This window comes from Cololabis saira, chromosome 16, assembly GCF_033807715.1.
Source record: "Cololabis saira isolate AMF1-May2022 chromosome 16, fColSai1.1, whole genome shotgun sequence".
Taxonomy (NCBI): Eukaryota; Metazoa; Chordata; class Actinopteri; order Beloniformes; family Belonidae; genus Cololabis; species Cololabis saira.
Window position 1 is genome coordinate 41340829 of NC_084602.1, and position 26280 is coordinate 41367108.

At 44.2% G+C, this 26280-nt stretch overlaps 1 protein-coding gene across 3 annotated transcripts in view; it reads left to right on the plus strand.

Moving 5' to 3' along the window:
* Positions 1-26280, plus strand: part of LOC133462723 (NACHT, LRR and PYD domains-containing protein 12-like) — a 95280-nt gene that overhangs the window by 62793 nt on the left and 6207 nt on the right. Inside the window, exons 3-11 of one of the 3 annotated variants that reach the window (XM_061744118.1) lie at positions 8088-8399; positions 8563-8853; positions 9226-9369; positions 12620-12668; positions 19519-19588; positions 22097-22328; positions 22547-24296; positions 24583-24756; positions 25858-26034. In XM_061744118.1, the coding sequence (XP_061600102.1) occupies positions 8088-8399; positions 8563-8853; positions 9226-9369; positions 12620-12668; positions 19519-19588; positions 22097-22328; positions 22547-24296; positions 24583-24756; positions 25858-26034 (3199 nt within the window). The remainder of the gene's footprint in view (positions 1-8087; positions 8400-8562; positions 8854-9225; positions 9370-12619; positions 12669-19518; positions 19589-22096; positions 22329-22546; positions 24297-24582; positions 24757-25857; positions 26035-26280) is intronic. The other 2 variants (XM_061744116.1, XM_061744115.1) reach the window with 2 other exon arrangements.

Here is a 26280-nt window from a genome sequence, read left to right on the forward strand (position 1 = left end):
CTCCTAATTGGAGCGGGGGGATTCCTCGTCTATCGACAAACGCGTAAGTCGTCGACAGCTGCTTTGGCCTTCTCCAAGCTGCCGGACGTGACTGAAGGGATAAGCGCTGCGACTAACACTTTGACTTTAACGCTGGGGGAGCAGGGCCGCAAGCTGGATGCGATTCTTGAACAGAATCGCAGGCTGGCAGTGTCTTTGAGCTCATAGGCAAGATGGAAAAGAACTTGGAGAAGTTGGAAGCTCAGCTTGGTGGGAATTGATCACAAAATCGTCTGTTTGAAGTCGCCATTGAGGAACCAGAGACTTAAGGCTGACAGAAAATTACTGCTCTGCCTGTTCTTTTCAATAAAATTGTTGATTCTATGATCTGGCTTTGACACAGCGGTTTGGCTGATCGCTGTAGTCACAATCTCTCTGGTGGAATGTAAACAAGGGACTCTGCCCCCACTAACCCTCCCCTCTCCAGGAACATCTGTGGACCTGTTTCAGAACTGACCGAGCCGTCTGATAACATCAAGGACATTGGCTGAGAGCAGCTCTGAGCGAGTTCAGGGACTTACCGCTACACACATACACTTGCTGATAACCACACCTCACTATTTTCAACGCCTTCCTGGCTATATCTTGTGAAGTTGATGTAAATTTGTCATGTGCTTTCTGTGCTGAGGTGTTTTTTTGTCACACAGTGTACATACACAGTGTGAAGATGCCTTTTTTTCCCTCCTAGCTCCCCCACCATCCCCAACATCACCCTTTCTCTGCTTTGTTCCGGTTCCGGGTCGCTGCTTGTTGTGGTCGACCGGCCGGCAACTGAGCGGATTTACTGTACTTGTATTGCTGCTTAGTTGTCCTGAATTGCCCCTCAGGGATGAATTAAGTTTATCTGAATCTGAATCTGAATGATGCTGTTTTAAGTTCTGGATCACATTTGTTCCTGTGTGAATTTTGTTCCTTGTTTTTACGTTACACATCTGGATATTCTGAAGTCACAGTGAAAACGTTTCACATGGAAGTCGTGTTTGTTCAGACTGGAATTATATTCTCACTGGCTGATGGATAAATGATTTCTCTCAGGGATGGATGGAAACAAACGTAGAAATAAAAACAGAATATTTGATTTTATCAGTTGGACAAATAGTTGTTATGTTTATAACTGCATGACAATATTTTTTGTAGGTAAAATAAAACCTCATTAAAGTTCATAATCATGACCGGTCATTTTTATTCTATCAGCTTTTTTATATGCAGATATTTAATGAAGACATAACACAACTGCATGTTCCTCAAAGTGGCTGAGTTTCCTGTTAATGTCTTCTTCTGAGTCTTCCTCTGATGTTTCTGCAGATACACAGGTCTCCTGTCAGGTCAGCAAGACTTGTATCTTACCCTGCAGTTTCACAGCTCATGATGACGTTTTCATCCACTGGATTGAAGAGACTCCACCAGAGTCCCGGGTTCACTCCTACTTTCGCAAACAAGACCAACTGGGAGAGCAGCACCAGAGGTTCAGAGGAAGAACATCACTGTTTAAAGACCAGATCTCCAGAGGAAACGCTTCCCTGCTGCTGAGAGGAGTGAAGGTTCAGGACCAGGGCAGATATCTGTGTTACATCACTGGAAATGAGGAGAACTTCATCTACCTGAATGTGAATGGTATGTGGAGAATAAAAACCTCAGTAGATTCAGATGTTTGAGTCTATTGCTCAGATTGTTTTTTGTAATAAACAGACTAGAACAGATATTTACTGTTGCAGGAACAATGAAACACAATTTAGCAGTTCTTCCTTATTAACATATTGTAAAGGATAATCATTAACTCAATGAGTTTTTCTCAGACATAAAATAGCTGAAACAAAGTTAAATTAAAGCTGCAAGCAGCGATGAACGGGCCCTCGCACTCACGGCCACCGCCCCCCATAAGCATATCAGACATGACACCACCCACGACTTCCTATGTCAAACCATTCAAAAGTTATAGCAGAAAAAAGGGACAACCAATCAGAAGAAGGGGCGGGGCTAATTCAAGCCAATGAAGGTCAAGGACTCCATACAGAGTCTGATGACACCACCCACGACTCTCTATGTCAAACCATTCAAAAGTTATAGCAGGAAATAGGGACAACCAATCAAAAGAAGGGGTGGGGCTAATTTTCACTAATTATGGTCAAGGACTCAATACCGAGTCCCATGACACCACCCACGACTCTTTATGTCATACCATTCAAAAGTTATGGCAGAGAAAAGTTTTCCAGGTGGCGCTGTTGAGCCATTTTGCCACGCCCATTAATGCAAACCATGAAATATCAAATTTATCGCCAAGTCTGGCTTGCATGCAAAATTTGATGACTTTTGGAGAACTATCAAATATGGACCAATCAGATGAAGGGGGGCGCGCTTTTTGGCGTCTAGTGTCGCCACGGTAACACTTTTGAAAGAGAAAAGTAATGCGTGTAGTCGCAGGATGGAGACGCACATTTTGATGTATAACACACCTGGGTGCACGTTACGGTTTGGGCGGTATTAATTGCCGAAGGAATGGCATAAATTGCGCCAAAATTACACAATTAATTCAAAATGGCCGACTTCCTGTTCGGTTTCGGCCATGGCTCCAAGAGACTTTTCTTTAAGTTGTGCCATGATACAGGTGTGTAGCGATTTTCGTGCATGTACGTCAAACCGTATTGTGGGGCTTGAGGCACAAAGTTTTCCGGGGGGCGCTGTTGAGCCATTTTGCCACGCCCATTAATGCAAACACTTTTGAAAGAGAAAAGTAATGCGCGTAGTCGCAGGATGGAAACGCATATTTTGATGTATAACACACCTTGGTGCACGTTACGGTTTGGGCCGTAATAATTCTCGAAGGAATGGCATATATTGCTCCAAAATTACGTGATTAATTCAGAATGTTCAAAATGGCCGACTTCCTGTTCGGTTTCGGGCATAGCGCCAAGAGACTTTTCTTTAAGTAGTGACATGATACAGGTGTGTACCGATTTTCGTTCATGTACGTCAAACCGTATTATGGGGCTTGAGGCGCAAAGTTTTTTCTGTCTGAACGAATCAGATGAAGGGTGGGCGCGCTTTTTGGCGTCTAGCGTCGCCACGGTAACGCTTTTGAAAGAGAAAAGTAATGCGTGTGGTCGCAGGATGGAGACGCACATTTTGATGTATAACACACCTGGGTGCACGTTACGGTTCGGGCCGTATTAACTGCCGAAGGAATGGCATAAATTGCACCAAAGTGACATGATTAATTCAAAATGGCCGACTTCCTGTTTGGTTTCGGGCATGACGCCAAATGACTTTTCTTTAAGTTGTCCCATGATACAGGTGTGTACCGATTTTCGTGCATGTACGTCAAACCGTATCGTGGGGCTTGAGGCACAAAGTTTTCAAGGGGGCGCTGTTGAGCCATTTTGCCACGCCCATTAATGTAAACCATTAAATATCAAATTTTTCACCAGGCCTGACTTGCATGCAAAATTTGGTGACTTTTTGGGCACGTTTAGGGGGGCAAAAAGGCCTTCCTTTTGTCAGAAGAAAAAGAAAAAGAAAAAGAAAAAGAAAAAAAAAAAAAATTCCTACAGATACAATAGGGCCTTCGCACTGAAGGTGCTCGGGCCCTAATTAACTGCTAAAGTGGTTGTTAAACTCGTAACGCCCATACGACAGTTTCTGAGGGAATTTTCACTTTTTTCAAACTGCTGCGGGGGTCGATGTCTCCATTGGTGTTTCTTTTTATGGGCGTAACTCTCCTAGTTCTCTCTCCACATCCGTAACTCTCTGTATCTCATCCTGCGAGACTTCTCTTCCAACAAAGATAAAGAAGATCTCAACTTTGAACAAATATTGAACATATATTGATTAATATGAACAAAAATCTCTTTAGTTTTGTACAAATAATTGTAACTGCCACCATCACCATCGCAAGAAGGCAACGGATCATTCAAATGATTATTCAGAGGTAAAGTCCTGATGTAATGCAGTAATGCATAGTGATTAAGTAGTGTTACAGCACAACTACATCGTATAAATGAGACCAAAAATGGCTGGAAACTAGATTTTGAAGACTTTAATTTGACCGACCGTCACATCCAGTAATGCAGGACACGTGCAAATGCAAAAAAAGTGTTTCCACCAGACTTTTACGATAAACTGGATTATCTATACATCTGAATAAATACTTTGAGACAGCATGAAAATGTTTTATTTAATTACAAGTGTTTCCAGTACAGGTTTTACTTTGTGATATTTAACGCCTGTTTACAGGACGACGCTGAGACGGTAAAACCCAAACATTATGTTGCGTCCTGGCTTATCGTTTACACGGAAACTGAGTTTTGGGTGGAAAAAAAAACACCTGCAAAGATTTGACAACCGCCTGCAGAGGGACATTTTTTTCAACTCAAGCAGTTCACATAAAAGGATAATTCTCCACTCATCTTCACTGAACCAACAAAAGAAACCCTCTCAACGATGAAACAAAGTCATCCAATGACAAATGCAACCCCCCCAAATGTCCCAGCAGTCCAAAATATCAGTCAAACATGCACCAGTCCTCCAATCATGCTCCCAAACCTTAATCAACAGAAAAATTACTCAAACCACAACAGAAAGTACAGATAGAATAGAATAGAATAGAAAGCCTTTATTATCATTGTACAGGTACAGTGAAATTAGGCAGCAGCTCCGTCAAAGTGCACACATGCAAAGACTATGTAAGCAAGAAACATAAATGTATATATATGTACACACACTATAAACAAGAGTGAATGGGAGGATAAAAAAAATGTACATGGATGGGTGGGGGGATATTGCACTTAAATGGATGCAGAAATAATATTGCCCTTGAAAGGATGGGAGTATTGCACATAGATAGTAGAATATTGGGACATTGTGGATAGAAGGTAGAAAATATTGCACAGAAAATATGAGGTAGCTTATAGGTTGAGAGAGTTCACAGCTTTGGGGAAGAAGCTGTCCCTGAGTCTGTTTGTTCGGGATCGTAAGGACCTGTAGCGCCTCCCAGAGGGCAACAGGTCGAAAAAGTGGAAACCTGGGTGGGTGTTGTCCTTTAAAATGTTCCTTGCCCTGTTGAGGCAGCGGGAGCTGTAGATGTCAGACAGGGAGGGCAGAGGGCAGCCGATGATCTTCCGTGCTGTGTTTGCCACCCTCTGCAGCCTCTTCCTGTCTGCTTCCGTGCAGCTGGAGTGCCACACTGTCACGGCATGGGTCAGCAGGCTCTCAATGGTGGACCGGTAGAAGGTCACCAGCAGCTGCGTGTTCAAGTTCACCTTCCTGAGCACCCTCAGGAAGTGCAGCCGCTGCTGAGCCTTCTTCACCAGGGCAGTGGTGTTAACAGACCAGGAGAGGTCTGCGGTGATGTGGACGCCCAGGAACTTGAAGGACTGCACTTGCTCCACACATTCACCGTTGATATGCAGGGGGGCGGGGGCGGCTCGGTTCAGCCTGAAATCCAGGATGAGCTCCTTGGTTTTGGTGGTGTTCAGTGCCAGGTTGTTCAGTGCGCACCACTCACCAAGTTTAAGGACCTCATCTCTGTAGGCCGCCTCCTTTCCCCCTGTGATCATCCCCACCACCGTTGTGTCATCAGCAAACTTGACAATGACGTTCTCTGGGTGGGTGGGGCTGCAGTCCGATGTGTAGAGCGAGTACAGAAGTGGGCTCAGCACACAGCCCTGAGGAGAGCCAGTGCTGAGAGTGCGGGAGGAGGAGAGGTGAGGACCGAGCTTCACGTGCTGGGGTCGGTTCACCAAAAAGTCCTTAATCCAGGAGCAGGTGGATGGTGGGAGCCCCAGGGTGCATAGCTTGGGGATTAGAATGTCCGGTTTTATGGTATTGAAGGCTGAGCTGAAGTCGACGAAGAACATCCTCACGTAGCTCCCCTGTTTCTCCAGGTGACTCAGCGCGGAGTGGAGTGCGGTGTTTATGGCGTCTTCCGTTGATCTGTTTGCCCGGTATGCAAACTGGTGTGAGTCCAGGGTGGTGGGGAGACAGGCTTTGATGTGCTTTAAAACCAGTTTCTCAAAGCATTTGGTGTTGACTGGGGTGAGTGCTACAGGGCGGAAGTCATTGAGGGTTGAGTGGGTGATTCTTTGGGGATCGGGATGATTGTAGCTGATTTCAGGCAGGGTGGGATAACAGCTTGGGCCAGAGACAGGTTGAAAATGTCCGTGAAAACCTCAGAGAGCTGGTTGGCACAAGCCCTGAGTACCTTCCCAGGTACTTCTGGACCTGCAGCTTTCCTGGGGTTCACTGCACGGAGCACCCGTCTCACGTCCTGCACCTCAAGAGTGAGTGGGGGGGTGCTGGCAGCTGGTGGGGGCTGTAGTGGTGGTTGTGGTGATGATGATGTGGTTGAGGGCTGTGTTTGGGACTCAAAGCGGGCAAAGAAGCTGTTCAGCTCCTCTGCCAAGGCCGCATCTGAGTCCCCGGGTGACACGGCACAGCCTTTGTAGTTGGTGATGGTCTGAATGTCCTGCCATACCTGCCGGGGGTTGTTGAGGTGGTCCTCCAGCTTTCTTTTATATTCCACTTTGGCAGCCTTGATGCCTCTCCTCAGGTCAGCGCGAGCAGCATTGTACAGGGCTCTGTCACCTGACCTGAAGGCTGAGTCACGGACTCGGAGGAGCCTGCGGACCTGGCACGTCATCCAAGGCTTCTGATTTGGGAATGCACGGATGGTCTTTTTAACCGTGACATTCCCAATGCAGTAGTTTATGTATGAGAGTACTGTATAAACTGCAGTGATGATAACAACAGCCAGCTCTCTCAGTAGGAAAAAGGGTCTGCATCTCACCGCCATGAACTCCAGGTCCGGAGAACAGTGGCTGTCCAGTATAGTGCTGTTATTACACCAACCTTCATGAACGTAGATGCAGAGCCCCCCTCCTCTGGTCTTCCCGGAGTTACTGTTCCTGTCCCCTCTGTGAAGCTGTGCGGCCTGTTAGCTGCACCGCGGCGTCGGGGATTTGTGCGTGGAGCCAAGTCTCTGTGATGATGAGCACACAGCATTCACGAACATAGCGGTTTCCAGCCAGCTGTAGTTGCAAATCGTCCGTTTTATGTACCATGGATCTGGCGTTTGTGAGATAGAGGCTCGGCAGTGGAGGTTTTTGTGGCTGGTTCCTTAGCTTCACCAGTAGCCCTGCCCGGCAACCCCGCTTCTGCTTCCTCTCGCGCCGCCGTCTGCGTCGCCTTCCAGACCCGATAACAATCCACGGAGATCCCGCTGGTCTCACTATCTCGTCCGGAATGTTGTGAGTGCGTTTAAAGTCGCTGGAGATGATCGATTTCTGTCGGAACCCGATGTCAAGTAAGTCCAGTCGACTGTAGTGTGCAGAAGTATAAGAAAAGAAAAGTGCAACACCCAAAAGTATAAAAAAAAGCACAAATAGGGAGAGCTGTGAGCCGCTGCATCTGCACGCGCCGCCATCTTGGATCAGATCTTCACATAGTACCATGCCCAAAAAGAAGAAAACAAGTAAATAAACATGGTCTCACTGTTCTCCAGCGCTCTCCAGGTAAGTGACAACAAGAGCGTCTCCTTGGTCCTGGAGCGACGCGTCTCCCGCTGGACACGACGGTCTGCTCTCGTACAGATCTCCTTAGGAGAGACAGCTCTGGCCCACAATAGAGCGTCCTAAGTCTATTTTAGTTTTGGAGACCAGCAAGTCTCTTTGGTAGATGGTCCCATTTCCTGGAACAATTTCCCTTTTTCTGAATTAGAACAACTCAAACTGTTGTTGACTTTAAATCTCTGCTGAAAACTCATTTCTACTCGCTGGCATTAAATTCACGTTGAGTTTTAGACTTCTTCTCTTTACATATCATCTTTAGTTGAGCTTTAACTGATGTAGTTTGAGGTGGATTATTTACAGGATATTGTTTTATTTTAGTTGTAAAAGCAGTTTGGTAAACCTTGGTTGTTTTTAATATAAATACATTTGACCTTAACTTTGAAAGAATGACCAGAAAAGTCTGTTTTCAACCGAGATTGAAGCGCGTGAAGTAAACATGGTTTCAGTGACATGAACAACATTAACAACTGCATATTTGTCCTCCAGCTCCAGTCCAGCACGTCAACATAGAACAGGTACAAAATAAAATCACCTGCAGCTCAGAGGGGATCTATCCTGAACCTGGACTCATCTGGACCACCAGTCCTCCATCCAGCATGAACCTGCAGAACCTGCAGAACCTGCAGAACCTGCAGAACCTGCAGAACCTGCAGAACCCACCAACAGTCCAGCAGACTGAACAGCAGCTTTACAGCATCAGCAGCTCTCTGGTACTTTCAGACGGAGAAACTGACCTGGACTACATCTGCACCGTCAGCACTCCAGCAAACAGCAGGAGATCCACTTTGCTTCAACCAGGTAGAAATTACATTTAAATGTTTGTGTGGTGGCTCTCAGTGCCACCAAGACCTTAATGAGATGTTCATGTCGTCTACGAAAGCTTTTGTCCTTTACAACTGATGTTTAGTTTTCTTTTGTTTTGGGTTTCCATCATTCCATGTCATGTTTACTGTAATTTCAGCTGTTATAAGTGGATCACACACTGAAACATTCATCTCCTGCTCAACCGCCAATTATCCAATAAAGTATCTCACCTGGACATTTAACCACAAAGAGATCATCCTGACCCAGACGGGACATGTAGGGTTCTACAAAACTACAGAGAGGTGGAGGCAGCATGTGATGACTGTATCAAAGACAGGAAGTCTCACTCTGAAGCATTTATCTTCAGACCAGACAGGAACATACAAATGTGAACTCAGGGATGAAGAGGAAACATATGTGAAATACACCTTTCTTCACATACCAAAAGGTAAAATGATTAAAAGTGGTCACACAGTGTTAGAGCTAGAATGAAAAGAGTTTAGATTTGGTCATGTCTCATGTTTAATTTGAATATTTAAAAGGAAAGAGTGCTGCCTGTTTGGTTCTGTTCATGTCCAAAGTTGAACTGATGGTATGAACATCTGCATGACATCAGTCTGCTGCAGCAGTAAGTTGTCGGTGACGTAGATCGTCAGAGCAACAGTCTCTGACCGTGAGTCACACAACTGCATCCATTTCCTGCTATAGATGGAGACTTTTAATGTTCATGTGTGCTGTGATCTGTTGAGACTCGGGTTCAAATCACTGACATCAAAAACACAAAAACTGTCATTTTAATTCTTGTGTTTTTCTGTTGCAGAGCGGACCAGAGTTATTGTAGGAGTGGTGGTTGTGCTGCTGCTGGTCTTGGTTTCTGGAGCCGTTGGTTACAAATACAGGAAAAGGGTGCAGGAATACAGGAAAAGGAGGAAAGAAAGGAAGAAGAGGAAAAAAAAAGAAGGAGGTAAAGATATTGTTTCATGATGTGTGTGTGTAAATAGGAAGGATGCAGGATGTTCAATATTGCTGATATCTGATGTGCTGGTAGTTTAAATTGAGTTTTTTTCAGACTGTTGACACCAGGACGGATTTATGCAGCTAAACTTCTGCTTCGATACTTGATACTGACATTAAATCTAACGTAGTAGAATTGAGATGCTCTCACTATGTCAGCTGTATTTATTTTTAATCTTAAAGAGCACAAATAGTCTTCATTACCAGTAATTAATTCCAAGTTAGTGGGTTTCCTCTGATTCACACAGTCTTGCAGTAACTTATTGAAAGTGATCATTTCAAAAACCTGGGGCCTCATTTATCAAACGTTCGTACGCACAGATATGTGCGTAAAGTGTGCGTATGAACATTCCCACGCAAAGTATGGAATTTATCAACATGTACCTGTGCGGAGGAACGCTTGTAAATGTAAGCACAACTCCGACCATGCGTACACACAAAATCTAGTGGTAGAACAGTGAAAATACAAATAGAACCCATTAAAAGAGTCACAGTGTTCAGCGATCTCAAACTTCACACATGTTCCCCGTTTTCCTCTAATTAATAACAATTCTCCATTAGTAATTTAGCAGACATTTTTAATAATTGGTGTGACAAGCTATAAAAGACAGTTGTGGCAGGACGACCTGAAAAGAAAATACAAGTACCATGGCTTACTTAGAACCGTGCGCTCAGCAAAAACGCGCTCCGCAGGGAGTGCGTGTTCGAAGAGCATGCTGATCTGTTCAGTGAGAGACAGAGCGGCTGCTCAGCAGGTACCGCTTCCCCAAAAACATTCTGATGGATCTATGCCGTGATTTACAGCCTATGTGTGAACGAGTGACAAAACGCAGCACCGCCATCCCAGTTAAACGAGGATTTCATGCCATCGCCGGATTCCCAAACATAATTGGAGCTATAGATTGCACCCACATCGCCATAAAAGCACCAGCACACAATGAATTTAGTTACGTGAACATGAAAGGATTTCATTCAATCAATGCACAAATAATCTGCGATGCAACTATGTCTCTGACAAACCCGGTGTTGCCCGGTGGCCTGGAGGAACGCAACACTCATTTATTCTGCAGAACAGCTTTATTGGTGTTTGCACCTCCAAGCAGGAGCTTTTGACTCCAACCAAATCTTAATTTATATGGATAATCTTCCAAGAAACATATCAAACATGGTCAACATAATTATTTTACTAGGTAAATATCACATACAGAAATGCAAATGGAATAACAGCAAACCCTCCATTGTACATCTGAAAAATGAATGTAAACTGTACTAAGCGTCTCTTAAACTGATGTGTGAAAAAAACAATATTGCCAAAAGCCTATATGAAACAATGTCTTTGTTTCTTCATTTTTAGCCCCCCAAATGTTGAATATCTGTAGATAATTGATTGTTTCGTTTCATTTGCCTTTTGTTGTAAACCCTACAGAATTTTGTTCAATAAAGTTTGAAAACCTCCAAGCGGGAGCTGTTGTTGCTCCATATATGGTCAATTGGAGGCGTTTCTGTATGCAAATGACGGTAACCGTGCACGAGCACGGCAGTTAAGAACAGGTGGGATTTATCATCACTGATGTGTGTACGACCGGTGTCCGCACGTTTGATAAATTTTTTTGTACTTACATGCATTTCTAAATTTCATTTTCTACGAAAGGTTGATAAATGAGGCCCCTGGAGTCCATCTATGTTATTACAGATGATAAGTTGCAGGTAACGCCACGTCTGGAAACACCAACTGGGAATTGTGTTGTGAGGCTCAAAACCAAACATTCCAGATGTTTGTTAGTGATGTCGTTAGGAGGTCGCGCTCGTACTTTCCTGCCTTTGTTAAAGGAGCGATGTGTAATATGAAGCCAGAATTAAATTCATACTCCAATAAAACGGGGCAGTAAAGCTGCACCAAGTGAGTTTATCTACACTCATGAAAGAAATGATGGAACGCGTGGTCCCTCCTCATCACTTCTGTTTCAACTCAACGCCAGATAAGTGAAACAAACTCAAAATCTGAAAATAAAAGCATAGAATCTGTAAATAAGAAATTAAAATCTCTGACAAGGATACAATCATTTTTCTCAGTTAAACTTTTCTTTTCTCACCATCATTTCTAAAACCATCTCTGTTTCTGAACCGTCTTCCTCAGTTGCTCTTTTTGTCGAATCCGTGCCGTCAATCTACTGCGAGAAGACGGGACATCTTCAAGATCAATACATTTGGCATTGACATATACATATACATTTACTTGTGTGTGAATATACAGTATATATATATGAAATGCCTGCTCATGTTCAGTGTTTGAACACCATGACACCAAACAGCAGTCAACACTTTTAACCCTTTAAACATTCAGACTGACTGATTAAAGATTGAAGACACTTCTGATGTTAATTACAGGTCACACTATAGTTTAATACGTCACAACAGTCATGTTATTATTAATTTTTCGGGTCAGTTTCATTAGTGTTTTTATTGTTATAATTGATTAATATTTTAAGAGGATGTTCTGGTTGACTTGGGCATGGAGGAGCAGGACTTTGTTAAGTCCGGCAGTCGTGGTGAGAATTTCCCCAGAAAGTTCACCATGCCCATGAAGCGTAGAACATCGGCCACATCCTGCGGCTCAGGCATGTCAAGGATCGCTTTTATTTTATCTGGGTCCGCTCTAATGCCTGGACTGTTTATGACACGGCCCAGAAAACGGATCTCTGTCAGAGCAAACTGACATTTTTCATTCAGGGTTCTTCTTCTTCGTGTCTGGCCGTCCTCTATACCATGTCTTTCCGATGGGTGGCGCAGGCGAGTGCAGCAGCGTTGGGTTCGGCCAAGTCATCTCCAGTGCATTATGGGGTGACTCGTTCAGGGTGAACCCGCCTCACTGAATTTTTGCAGGACTCTGTGCAGCTTGCCGTCGTGCTCTGCTCGGTCCGTCCCTGTGACCAGGACATCATCAGCATGACACCAGACCCCATCAATGCCATCAATCAGCTGAGAAATCCTCTTTTGGAAATGTTCGGTGGCTGATGATATACCAAAGGGCAGGCGTTTGAAGTAATATCTGCCCTCTGGTGTGATGAACGTGGTCAAACACATAGAGTCTTTATAAAGTGGTACCTGCCCGAAGCCTGATGTAGCGTCTTGGCTAATGTTTCATCCACCGCCTGTAAGATGTGTCTCTGTCTCTGATGACGCTCTCGTTCACTCAACAGAAGGGGTTCAACAGAGACTGATCCCAGCTATGGACCGCAGTGAAGTTCGGTGAGTCCTGATGTGAAGAAGAAGAAGAATGTCTTTATTGTCATTTGTACAGGTACAACGAAATTGGATGCTATCTTTAAGGTGCATGGTTTAAAAAAAAAATAGATATATTAAAACAACAACTATAAAAATAAATACTTTCTAAAAGGACACAAACAGGAAGACAACATACAGGAATTGCACAATTCTATGGCAGGTATTGCATGGTTCAGTCAGTATTGCACATGGAAAAAGTCAGTTTGATTATTTAGCAGTATTGAGTGTGGTTATGGCTCTGGCATAGAAACTGTTCTTGAGTCTGTTTGTGCGTGATTTCAGTGATTTCAGTGTCCTGAAACGTCTGCCTGATGAGTGAGATGATTTTCCTGGCTTTCCTGAGACACCGGTTGTTGTCCAGCTCCTCCAGGGAGGTGAGAGTGCAGCCCATTATTTTTTGGCCCGTGGTGACGACCCTCTGGAGTGCCTTCTTATTTGCCACTGTGCAGCTGGAGAACCACACACATATGCAATATGTGAGGATGCTCTCTATGGAGCAGCGATAAAAGGACACCAGCAGTGTTATTTAGATGATGGTTTCTGAGAATTCTCAGAAAGTACAGTCTCTGCTGTGCCTTTTTGATGATGGTGGTGGTGTTGACACTCCAGGTCAGGTTGTCCTCTATTTCCACGCCCAGAAACCGGAAGCTGGAAACCATCTCCACACAGATCCCGTTGATGAACAGAGGCTGAATGTATGTCTTTTTCCGTCTGAAGTCTATGATAACTAGAATAACAGTTGAGTTCCTTTAATAGTGTTTTTGTCGTCAAAATGAGAACTTTTACTGTCAGATGTGTTTGTTTATTCTGGGTCAGCTCAAGTCAACTCAACCAGAGGTTTAAATTCCAAATACTAGTGTAGTAAAAGCCCCAAGGTCATGTGAGGCTTCTCTTTGACAAGTTAGGCACTTAGGTGTGTGTGTGTGTGTGTGTGTGTGTGTGTGTGTGTGTGTGTGTGTGTGTGTGTGTGTGTGTGTGTGTGTGTGGTTCAGTTCGTTACAGGAAGTGTTACATAGACATTAACGGTAACTTGATGCAACGTTAATAAGTCTGGTAAACCAGTACAGTGAGTGTTTTGAGTATGTTTATTTATTCTGGAGAGAAATGCAAGACTGATATTTTGATTACATTTCTTGTTTAATTATTCTTAGTTTGTATCAGATTGGTATTATTAGGGCCCGAGCACTTACAGAGCGAAGGCCCTATTGTATCTGTAGGAATTCTTTCTTTCTTTCTTTCTTTCTTTCTTTCTTTCTTTCTTTCTTTCTTTCTTTCTTTCTTTCTTTCTTTCTTTCCTTCTTTCTTTCTTTCTTTCTTTCTTTCTTTCTTTCTTTATTTCTTTCTTTCTTTCTTTCTTTCTTTCTTTCTTTCTTTCTTTCTTTCTCTTGGCGCCATGGCCGAAACCGAAAAGGAAGTCGGCCATTTTGAATTAATCCTGTCATTTTGGCGAAATTTATGCCATTCCTTCGGCAGTTAATACGGCCCGAACCGTAACGTGCACCCAGGAGCATTATACATCAAAATGTTCGTCTTCATCCTGCGACAATGCGCATTACTTTTCTCTTTCAAAAGTGTTACCGTGGCGACGCTAGACGCCAAAAAGCACGCCAACCCTTCATCTGATTGGTCCATATTTGATAGTTCCCCAAAAGTCACCAAATTTTGCACGCAAGCCAGGCCTGCTGACAGCTCTATGTTGGTTTAAATCATATCTATCTGACAGGTTCCAGTTTGTTCATGTACATGAGGTTTCTTCAGAACAGCCAAGGGTCTGTTATGGTGTTCCGCAGGGTTCAGTGCTAGGGCCAATCTTGTTCAGTTTATACATGCAGCCGTTGGGAAGTATAATCCAGAATCACGGCATACACTTTCATTGTTATGCTGATGATACGCAGCTCTACTTGTCTATGAAGCCGGATGAAACAGAACCGTTAGTTAAACTTCAGGCATGTCTTAGGGACATCAAGGACTGGATGTCCAGAAATTTCTTGCTTCTAAATTCAGATAAAACAGAGGTTATCATTCTTGGTCCAGAGCATCTTAGGAAGGGATTAGATGGTGTTGCGATGGCTTCCAGTGCAACTGTGAGAAACCTTGGTGTTATTTTCGATCAGGATTTGTCGTTTAAACCATATGTTAATCAGGTTTGTAAAATAGCATTTTTCCATCTCCGTAATATTGCAAAGATTATTGCTCTTTGCAGAGTGATGCAGAAAAACTAGTTCATGCGTTTGTATCTTCTAGACTAGATTACTGTAATGTGTTGTTAGCAGGATGTCCAAGTAATTTGCTGAATAGGCTCCAGCTGATCCAAAATGCAGCAGCACGAGTACTGACAGGAATTAGCAGGAGAGACCACATCTCTCCAGTGTTAGCGTCGCTCCATTGGTTACCCGTAAAATTCAGAATCCAATTTAAAATTTTATTACTTGCGTATAAAGCCCAAAACGGCTTAGCTCTGCAGTATTTACAAGACCTGATAGTGCCTTATGTTCCTGTCAGAGCTCTCCGTTCTCAGAGTGCAGGTTTACTCGTAGTTCCTAGAGTATCCAAATGTAGATTTGGAGGGTGGGCGTTCTGCTATCAGGCACCATTACTTTGGAACCAACTTCCAATCTGGGTTAAGGAGGCTGACACCACCTCCACCTTTAAAACTAAACTTAAAACATTTCTGTTTAGTAAAGCCTATAGTTAGTGTTTAGTAAACCTCTAGCTGGTGTTGGTAAATCTTTAGGTAGTGTAAACTTTAGTGTGTCAGAGTCGCTCCTGTAGTTTCTTGTGCTGCCCCCCCCTTCTCCTCCCTTTTCTCTCTTTTGTCCATGTTGCAGCATCCTTTGCCGGACACCGGAACCTGCAGTGTGGGAGTGAGGGGGGCAGGGTAATGGCCCCTTTTGGGCGGGGGAGATGTTTGACCATCAAGACTCCTCTCCCTGGCCCTGCCCCTTCTCAACCTTTCCCCGACCCTGCACCCCAACCTGGGACTTGCTGATTGGGCCGGAGCTTCGGGAGCTGTGTGCTGGCCTGCGGTCCCCACCCCTGGTCATCCCGTTGCTGCTTCCACCTGCCTGCTGTGCTGTTGCCGTCCCTGACCCACCAGTCTGGCCCTCGGCAGGAGGGTCCCCCCTTACGAGCCTGGTCCTGCTCAAGGTTTCTTCCCTCCTAAAGGGGAGTTTTTCCTTGCCACTGTTTGGCTTAAGGTTTTTCTCCCACTAGGGGAGTTTTTACCTGCCATTGTTTATGTAATAACTGCTCGGGGGTCATGTTCTGGGTATGGGTCTCTGGAAAGCGTCTAGAGACAACTCTGTTGTATTAGACGCTATGTAAATAAAATTGAATTGAAAAAATTGAAAACGTTGATAGAGGATAACAAAAGTAACCCACGTTTTCTGTTCAGCACTGTAGCCAGGCTGACAAAGAGTCACAACTCTGTTGAGCCGTGCATTCCTGTAGCTCTCAGTAGTGAAGACTTTATGAGCTTCTTTAACAGTAAAATCACGAGAATTAGAGAAGAAATCAACCAGCCGGTTGTAGGTGTTTCTTCAGCTTTAGCGACTTCCCTAGGCTCTGACTTATCTCTAGACTGTTTTGATCCTATAGACCTCCCTGAGCTGACTTCACTCGTTAATAGAGCTAAGTCTACCACATGTATGTTAGACCCCATCCCGACTCGACTATTCAAAAAAAATGTTTTTTCTCTTATTGCTGCGACAATACTGGACCAAATTAACCTATCCCTAAGTTTAGGATATGTACCACAGGTTTTCAAAGTTGCAGTAATTAAACCTTTACTTAAAAAACCTTCTCTTGACCCAGACACCTTAGCTAATTATAGGCCAATTTCTAACCTTCCATTTGTGTCTAAATTTCTGGAAAAGGCAGTTTCAAGTCAGTTATTTGACTATTTGTATAGAAATAATCTGTTTGAAATCTTTCAGTCAGGGTTCAGAATGCATCATAGCACAGAGACAGCACTGGTTCGAGTCACGAATGACCTCCTTATGGCCTCAGATAAGGGATTAGTGTCCATACTGGTTCTACTGGACCTCAGATAAGGGATTAGTGTCCATACTGGTTCTACTGGACCTCAGATAAGGGATTAGTGTCCATACTGGTTCTACTGGACCTCAGATAAGGGACTAGTGTCCATACTGGTTCTACTGGACCTCAGATAAGGGATTAGTGTCCATACTGGTTCTACTGGACCTCATACTGGTTCTACTAGACCTCAGATAAGGGACTAGTGTCCATACTGGTTCTACTGGACCTCAGATAAGGGATTAGTGTCCATACTGGTTCTACTGGACCTCAGACAAGGGATTAGTGTCCATACTGGTTCTACTGGACCTCAGATAAGGGATTAGTGTCCATACTGGTTCTACTGGACCTCAGATAAGGGATTAGTGTCCATACTGGTTCTACTGGACCTCAGATAAGGGATTAGTGTCCATACTGGTTCTACTGGACCTCATACTGGTTCTACTGGCCCTCATACTGGTTCTACTGGACCTCAGATAAGGGATTAGTGTCCATACTGGTTCTACTGGACCTCAGATAAGGGACTAGTGTCCATACTGGTTCTACTGGACCTCAGATAAGGGATTAGTGTCCATACTGGTTCTACTGGACCTCAGTGCTGCTTTTGACACTGTAGATCAGCATTTTACTGCACAGGTTAGAGCATGTTGTTGGGATTAAAGGGACAGCTCTATGTTGGTTTAAATCATATCTATCTGACAGGTTCCAGTTTGTTCATGTACATGAGGTTTCGTCAGAACAGTCAAGGGTCTGTTATGGTGTTCCGCAGGGTTCAGTGCTAGGGCCAATCTTGTTCAGTTTATACATGCAGCCGTTGGGAAGTATAATCCAGAATCACGGCATACACTTTCATTGTTATGCTGATGATACGCAGCTCTATTTGTCTATGAAGCCGGATGAAACAGAACCGTTAGTTAAACTTCAGGCATGTCTTAGGGACATCAAGGACTGGATGTCCAGACATTTCTTGCTTCTAAATTCAGATAAAACAGGTTATCATTCTTGGTCCAGAGCATCTTAGGAAGGGATTAGATGGTGTTGTGATGGCTTCCAGTGCAACTGTGAGAAACCTTGGTGTTGTTTTCAATCAGGATTTGTTGTTTAAACCACATGTTAATCAGGTTTTTAAAATAGCATTTTTCCATCTCCGTAATATTGCAAAGATTATTGCTCTTTGCAGAGTGATGCAGAGAAAGTAGTTCATGCGATTGTATCTTCTAGACTAGATTACTGTAATGTGTTGTTAGCAGGATGTCCAAGTAATTTGCTGAATAGGCTCCAGCTGATCCAAAATGCAGCAGCACGAGTGCTGACAGGAATCAGCAGGAGAGACCACGTCTCTCCAGTGTTAGCGTCGCTCCATTGGCTACCTGTAAAATTCAGAATCCAATTTAAAATTGTATTACTTGCATATAAAGCCCAAAACAACTTAGCTCCGCATTATTTGCAAGACCTGATAGTGCCTTATGTTCCTGGCAGAGCTCTCCGCTCTCAGGGTGCAGGTTTACTCGTAGTTCCTAGAGTATCTAAATGTAGATTTGGAGGGCGGGCGTTCTGCTATCAGGCACCATTACTATGGAACCAACTTCCAATCTGGGTTAAGGAGGCTGACACCACCTCCACCTTTAAAACTAAACTGAAAACCTTTCTTTTTAGTAAAGCCTATAGTTAGTGTTTAGTAAACCTCTAGCTGGTGTTGGTAAATCTCTAGGTAGTGTAAACTCTAGTGTGTTAGAGTCGCTCCTGTAGTTTCTTGTTCTGGCCCCCCTTTCTTTTTGTTTTTCTCTTTTGTACATGGTGCAGCATCCTCTGCCGGTGGTGAAGAGCATCTCTGAATGCACCACACCGGAACCTGCAGCGTGGGAGTGAGAGGGGCAGGGTAACGGCCCCTTTTGGGCGGGGGAGAGGTTTGACCATCACGACTCCTCTCCCTGGCCCTGCCCCTTCTCAACCTTTCCCCGACCCTGCACCCCAACCTGGGACTTGCTGATTGGGCCGGAGCTTGGGGAGCTAGGTGCTGGCCTGCGTCCCCGGTCCCCCCACCCCGGGTCATCCCGCTGCTGCTTCCACCTGCCTGCTGTGTGCTGTTGACGTCCCTGACTCCCAGTCTGGCCTTCGGCAGGAGGGTCCCCCCTTATGATACTGGTCCTGGTCCAGGTTTCTTCCTCCTAAAGGGGAGTTTTTCTTGCCACTGTTTGGCTTAAGGTTATTCTCCCACTAGGGGAGTTTTTACCTGCCATTGTTTATGTAATAATTGCTGGGGGTTTTATGTTCATGTTCTGGATCTCTGGAAAGCGTCTAGAGACAACTTTTGTTGTATTAGACGCTATATAAATAAAATTGAATTGAATTGAATTGAATTGAATTGAATTGAATTGAATTGAATTGAATTGAATTGAATTGAATTGGAATGGATGGATTGGTGCGGCGTCGGCAGTGATGCAAATGATGCATGGAAAATGAGGCTCAGAACAGAGCTAATTATTCAAAAATAATCCACTTCAGAAGTGTGTAATGATTTGTTCAGAACACAAACAATACAGGAAGAGACAGAACGTGAATAAAGCAGTTAAGGTGCAGCAGAGATCGTCTGTGATGCAGAGTTCAAGGTGAATAACACAAACCTTGACTGACGTGTTTGAGTGGATGACTGAAGCAGCCGTCTGTACATAGAGTGTTATCTTTTCACAACAAGACTTCAGAAGCTGTTACTTGGACCTGTCAACCAATCACAGTCAAGCATCTGCAGACCAATCCTCTGTTCTCTCCATTTCTGCAGCATTCAGCTTCAAACACATGACGATGTGACGTCTGGGGACCAGGACGACTCCACGAGTGACAACTATACTGTAAGTCAAACTGCTTCCAGTCTTAAATCACAACCTCCTTTGTTCCTGAATGAGAAACTCAAGAGTTCCTTGTTCTTCAGCTTCTTCAGCTGATGGAAGCAGAGATCTCTCTCTTTCAGAGCAAATTATGTTACAGACAAAGAAAACATCATCATTCCAACAGACCCGTCAGTCAATGCTAACGCAGAAGGGCCAACTTTAGCAATTCCTAATTTGACCACCAGAGGCTCCAGAAGTGAGGCAGTCTCGTAGTCTGTAGAGGAAGAACGGGACAAACGCCCTGACAAAGCTGAAGTAGAGCAGCTAACATCTGAGAGGCTGTTAGAAACGTCTACCGCCGTAGACGGGGCGGATTAGAAGGTAGCAGAGGTTTCTCAAGTGTTCAGTGATCCAGTGTGGACCTTTATCCAGTTTCTGAACCTCAACCAGGTCTGTCCCCCGAAGATCTCTGCTTAACCCTTTCATATTCAGGAGGTGGAGATGCGCAACAAAGAGCTGTTAGTGCAAGCGATGCATCTCCGGATCAGAGCTCTTGAAAAGAGTTGACCTGTGTCCATAGCTACGTCACCTCAAAGCACACACGTTGACGTCAGTAAGCACACCACGTTAGTTCCTTCGTTTCGGTCAGACGTTGACTCTTATTTTGGTGCCTTTGAGCGCATGGCTACTGCACTAAATTAGTGCTGGTCTCTGCCGTTGCAGTGCTAACTTGAAAAGAACGGTGTTGCACGCCTATGAACTTGTTCCTGAAGCAAATGGACAAGGTTTTAGAAACTTGATTCTAACGTATAAAAATGTGTTTCCTCTAAAAGTTACACAATCCCCAACTGCTGAACGGAGACACACGTCGAAATTGGTGTGTAAAAATGTATCTACCGCCATTGGTGAAGACCGGTAGTGTTGTCATTGCCATAAGCAAAGATACCTGATTGCAGCAAGCCTTGTTCTAATAAGAAAAGAGAAAAGATGTAGGATCCCTGGTGGTGTGGGATCTGTTTGTTTCAGACATGTCCACATCAGACACACTAACCTTTGAGATGCTCAGACCGGCAGAGCCAGCAGGTCTAGCTCCGTCCCCTATTGTGTTTGCTCTCTGTTACATGCAGCGTCCGCCCAAAGTTGTCCAGAGTTTCCCAGGTGTTTAGTCCCTTTGTCCTGAGGGTTGTCCTGAGGGTTGTCCACATGTCCTGAGGGTTGTCCACATGTCCTGAGGGTTGTCCTGAGGATTATCCACATGTCCTGAGGGTTGTCCTGAGGGTTGTCCACATGTCCTGAGGATTGTCCACATGTCCTGAGGATTGTCCTGAGTTTCCACATGTCCTCAGGGTTGTCCACATGTCCTGAGGATTGTCCACATGTCCTGAGGGTTGTCCACATGTCCTGAGGATTGTCCACATGTCCTGAGGGTTGTCCACATGTCCTGAGGGTTGTCCACATGTCCTGAGGATTGTCCTGAGTGTTGTCCACATGTCCTGAGGGTTGTCCTGAGGATTGTCCACATGTCCTGAGGGTTGTCCTGAGGATTGTCCTGAGTGTTGTCCACATGTCCTGAGGGTTGTACACATGTCCTGAGGGTTGTCCTGAGGATTGTCCTGAGGGTTGTCCACATGTCCTGAGGGTTGTCCTGAGGATTGTCCTGAGTGTTGTCCACATGTCCTGAGGGATGTCCTGAGGGTTGTCCACATGTCCTGAGGGTTGTACACATGTCCTGAGGGTTGTCCTGAGGGTTGTCCACATGTCCTGATTGTTGTCCACATGGATGTTAAAATCATTGATTCCACGGTTAAATCAACACAGAGCACAGACAGCAGTTCACTGAAATCATCTGAGAAGTTTCACAGTATCTGCATCAAACATCGAGTCCTTGTCACTCCGAGTCTTGGGGGAACGATTTCATCAGACTTTAAAGTCTATGTTGTCCAGGTCTGTCTTGAGAGGGATGAGGGTCTTCCACTTTTGCTCTTTGCCATCAGAGAGACCGCACAGGGATCTCTTAGATTTAGTCCTGCAGCTTTAGTCTTTGGTCGTGCGGTGGGTCGTCCTCTTCAGCTTCTCAAGGGAAAATGGTGGACGGAAACATCTCACACTGAGCACAATGTGCTAGATTATGTCAGTAGTTTTCAGGAGCGTCTTCATCATGCGTGTCAGTTGGCACAAGAGTTGTTGTGTTGTGATATGACTCGATGTAGATGATCGGAAGCCCATTACTATCAGACTGGACGCAACAGGGTCAATGGTCCAGCTGACTGCCAGACTCATCTTTGGTTTTACTGGGTTGGCTGGAGTCCGCTCCTGCCAAGAAGACCTGCAGGTCCAAACGTGGGCCTGTTGGAGCAGGAAACATCTAAAACATGCAGGGCAGCGACCCTTGAGGGCCAGAGTTGGGAAACACTGGTCTGTAACCCATTTTCAGATTTCTGGATGTTCCTGAGTTTGTTCAAGTCCAACTGATTCTCTGTCATGAATTCAGATTTTAAGACGTAATTTTTGATGATTTCTTTCTTTAAGGTAAAAACCGCGTTGGAGGAGACTTTGAAAAATTTGGAATCCAGTGAGCTGAAGGAATTCCAGCAGTACCTGGTGAATGCAGATCAATCAGAGGATGGTTTTGAACCGATCCCAGTGTGTGATCTGGAGCATGCGGACATATTGAAGACAGTAGATCTGATGGTGCAAAGTTTCTCCTCAAAGACCAGAGAGGTGGCCGAGACGATTTTAAAGAAGATGAAAAGAGATAAAGGTCTGTTGTAGAGAAGGAAAAAACACAAAAACCATCTTACTATGAAGATTTTTATCCTGTTTAAACAATAACTGATAATTATATGTTTCATTGACCTCCAACAGACAGCTCATCATAAAGTTACAGCTAATCAGCGGATGTTCAGATCTTGATTGATTTTAGAATTAAGTTGTTGAGTGAACTTCATAAAACACTAAATCTCTGTCTTTACGTTACAGTTTGTAAAAAGTTGAAGTCTAAGCTGAAGGAGAAGCACCAGCATGTGTCTGAGGGGATTATTAAAGCAGGAAACCCAACCATTCTGGAGCAGATCTACACGGAGCTCTACATCACAGAGGGAGGGACCGGAGAGGTCAACGATGAACATGAAGTCAGACAGATTGAAGCAGATTCCAGGAAACCACACAGAGCAGAAACAGCCATCAGACTGGAAGACATCTTTAAACCCCCACCTGGAAGAGATAAACCAATCAGAACGGTGATGACGACGGGAGTGGCCGGCATCGGGAAAACAGTCCTAACACAGAAGTTCAGTCTGGACTGGGCTGAAGGCAGAACCAACCAGGACATCCAGTTCCTGCTTCCATTCACCTTCAGACAGCTGAATGTGCTGAGAGAGGAGAAGTTCAGCTTGGTGGAACTAGTTCATCGATTCTTCCCTGAAACCAGAGAAATCTGCAGCTTTGAAGAGTTCAAGGTCGTGTTCATCTTTGACGGTCTGGATGAGAGTCGACTTCCTCTGGACTTCCACAACAATAAGGACCTGACTGATGTTACAGAGTCCACCTCAGTGGATGTGCTGCTGACAAACCTCATCAGGAGGAACCTGCTTCCTTCTGCTCGTCTCTGGATCACCACACGAACCGCAGCAGCCAATCAGATCCCTCCTTACTGTGTTGACATGGTGACAGAAGTCAGAGGGTTCACTGACCCACAGAAGGAGGAATACTTCAGGAAGAGGTTCAGAAATAAGAAGCAGACCAGCAGGATCATCTCCCACATCAAGACATCACGGAGCCTCCACATCATGTGTCACATCCCAGTCTTCTGCTGGATCACTGCTTCGGTCCTGGAGAACGTCCTGGAAACCAGAGAGGGAGGGGAGCTGCCCAAGACCCTGACTGAGATGTACATCCACTTCCTGGTGGTCCAGGCCAAACTGAAGAAGGTCAAGTATGACGGAGGAGCTGGGACGGATCCACACTGGAGTCCAGAGAGCAGGAAGATGGTGGAGTCTCTGGGAAAACTGGCTTTTGAGCAGCTGCAGAAAGGAAACCTGATCTTCTATGAACCAGACCTGAGAGAGTGTGGCATCCATGTCAGAGAGGCTTCAGTGTACTCAGGAGTGTTCACCGAGATCTTTAGAGAGGAGAGCCTGGACCAGGTCTTCTGCTTCATCCATCTGAGTGTTCAGGAGTTTCTGGCTGCTCTTCATGTCCAGCAGACCTTCATCAAGTCTGGAGTCAACCTGCTGGATGAACAAAAGAAAACCTCCTGGTGGATAAGTGCAGAGACTGACTTCTACCAGAGTGCTGTGGACAAGGCCTTACAGAGTCCAAACGGACACCTGGACTTGTTCCTGCGCTTCCTCCTGGGTCTTTCACTGGAGACCAATCAGAACCTCCTACGAGGTCTGATGGAACCAAAACAAAGAAGATCACAGAACAATCAGGAAACAGTTAAATACATCAAGAAGAAGATCAGTGGGGATCTGTCTGCAGAGAGAAGCATCAACCTGTTCCACTGTCTGAATGAACTGAACGATCGGTCTCTGGTGGAGGAGGTCCAAGAGTTCATGAGGTCTGGATGTATCTCCGTATATAAACTGAATCCTGCTCAGTGGTCGGCTCTGGCCTTCATCTTACTGTCATCAGAAGATCTGGAGGAGTTTGACCTGAAGAAGTTCTCAGCTTCAGAGGAGGTTCTACGGCGGCTGCTGCCGGTGGTCAAAGCCTCCAAAAAAGTTGTGTAAGGACGAACACGGACACATCTGTTTTAGTTACAATCACATGTTCTTGGAGGAAACCAGTTAAATTCACTGTTCAACTAAGTTCAGGTTCATGTGGGACCAGTTCTCCTCAATGATTCATCTCAGGAAACTTTACATACAGAGAAGATAAATGCAGTGATCAATACTTATTGATCATTAGTTGAAATAATCAGTTTTCATTGATATTATAGCCTACATTTCTTTGTTAAATGACATAATCTACTTTTAAATAACCCCATGATCTCTCTTTAACCTCCTCTGCAGGTTGAGTGAGTGTAACCTCTCAGGGAACATCTGTCCACTTCTGTCCTCAGTTCTCAGCTCTCAGTCCTCCAGTCTGACAGAACTGGACCTGAGTAACAACCGCCTGCAGGATTCTGGACTGGAGCAGCTGTTTCCTGGACTGGAGAGTCCACACTGTCACCTGGAGTCTCTCAGGTCAGAATCCACCAAGTGTTCAACTGGTGACAGTTACAACTGTTTGTTTGGTTGTTTTATTAGATCCCCGTTAGCTGCTGATCTTTCACAGCAGTTTCTCTGGGGTCTAATCAGAACCATCAGCTTAATTACAACATTATCATTAATTAAAATACATAAACAAACATGCTCATAACTCAGAGACAACAGACACTAGGACACCTCCTAAAAGTAAAAAAAAAACATTATAATCAGCACAATGGCATTATGACTCAACATTTCCTCTTTTGAAAGTCAGGATTTACATTTTCTCATCACACTCTCAAACAAGATATTAAGAAAAATAAATTGAATAGCTCAATTTAGAAAGAATAAAAAAATATTTTCCATTTTTCAACAACACAACAACTCTCTGGACAGTGTGAGATAGAAAAAACAATCATGTGTTGTTCACATTTTAACACCCCCTTCAGCAAAACTACACACATTTGTTGAATTAGTCTGATAAATATACAAAATTCAATCATTCTTATCTTTAACTAAAAGTAAGATATTAACTGATAAACTCAGTTGTAACAGAATTATTAGGTGTTTGCAAGTTAAGTCAAATTATAAATTACACATTACTAAAAGTAAAGTATTTTAATATGTTCTGCTCTCAGAAAACATGATTTTAACTCTTTATAACATACAAGGATCATTATGATAAAAACCTCAGGAATCCTGCATAAATGATATAAAACTGGACACATGATATAAAGTCCAGCAGTTCTCCACAGATCCATTCTGGTGTTAATAATTGTTGCTAGATCAGCTTCTGATTTCTAAACTGCTGCTTTGAACAATATTTGAACATCAACACTAATCAAAAGGATTGGTGTGTATGTTGGTGTTTTCATCTTAATCTAGTGTCAGACTTGGACCAGAAAAGCTCAGGATGTTCAGTAAAGGTGAACATGTCAGAGGAACAACCAGGAACCCACATCATGGATGTAACAAAAGTGTAAAACCTGTTTTATAAAGTCCAGATACGGTGGTGACCCACATGGACCTGATGACAAAGTTGATATTTGAAGAAACTCTTCTCTGATGAGACTGGAACATGTTTTACTTTCTGTTCAGGTTGAAGTGGTGCAGGTTGTCAGAGATCAGCTGTTCTTCTCTGGTCTCAGCTCTGAAGTCCAACCCCTCCCATCTGAAACATCTGGACCTGAGTGAGAACTACAACCTGCGTGATTCAGGAGTGAAACATCTGAGTGGATTTCTGGAGAGTCCAGACTGCAGACTGGAGACTCTGAGGTCAGACATGTTTTAGTTGTGTGTTCAGATGAATCTGATGTGAAAGTTGTGTTGACACTAACCTGCAGACATCAGGCTGATCTTCTACTGATCCACACTGACCATCTGACTGCTCTGAGTTCTTCTTCTCTGCTTTAGTTTCATCTTAAACTTCCTCTTCTGATTCATTACATAAAACTAAACATGTGAATGTGTCAGACAGGAACAAATGAAGAACCAGAGATGTGTCTGAACCTGGAATAAAAC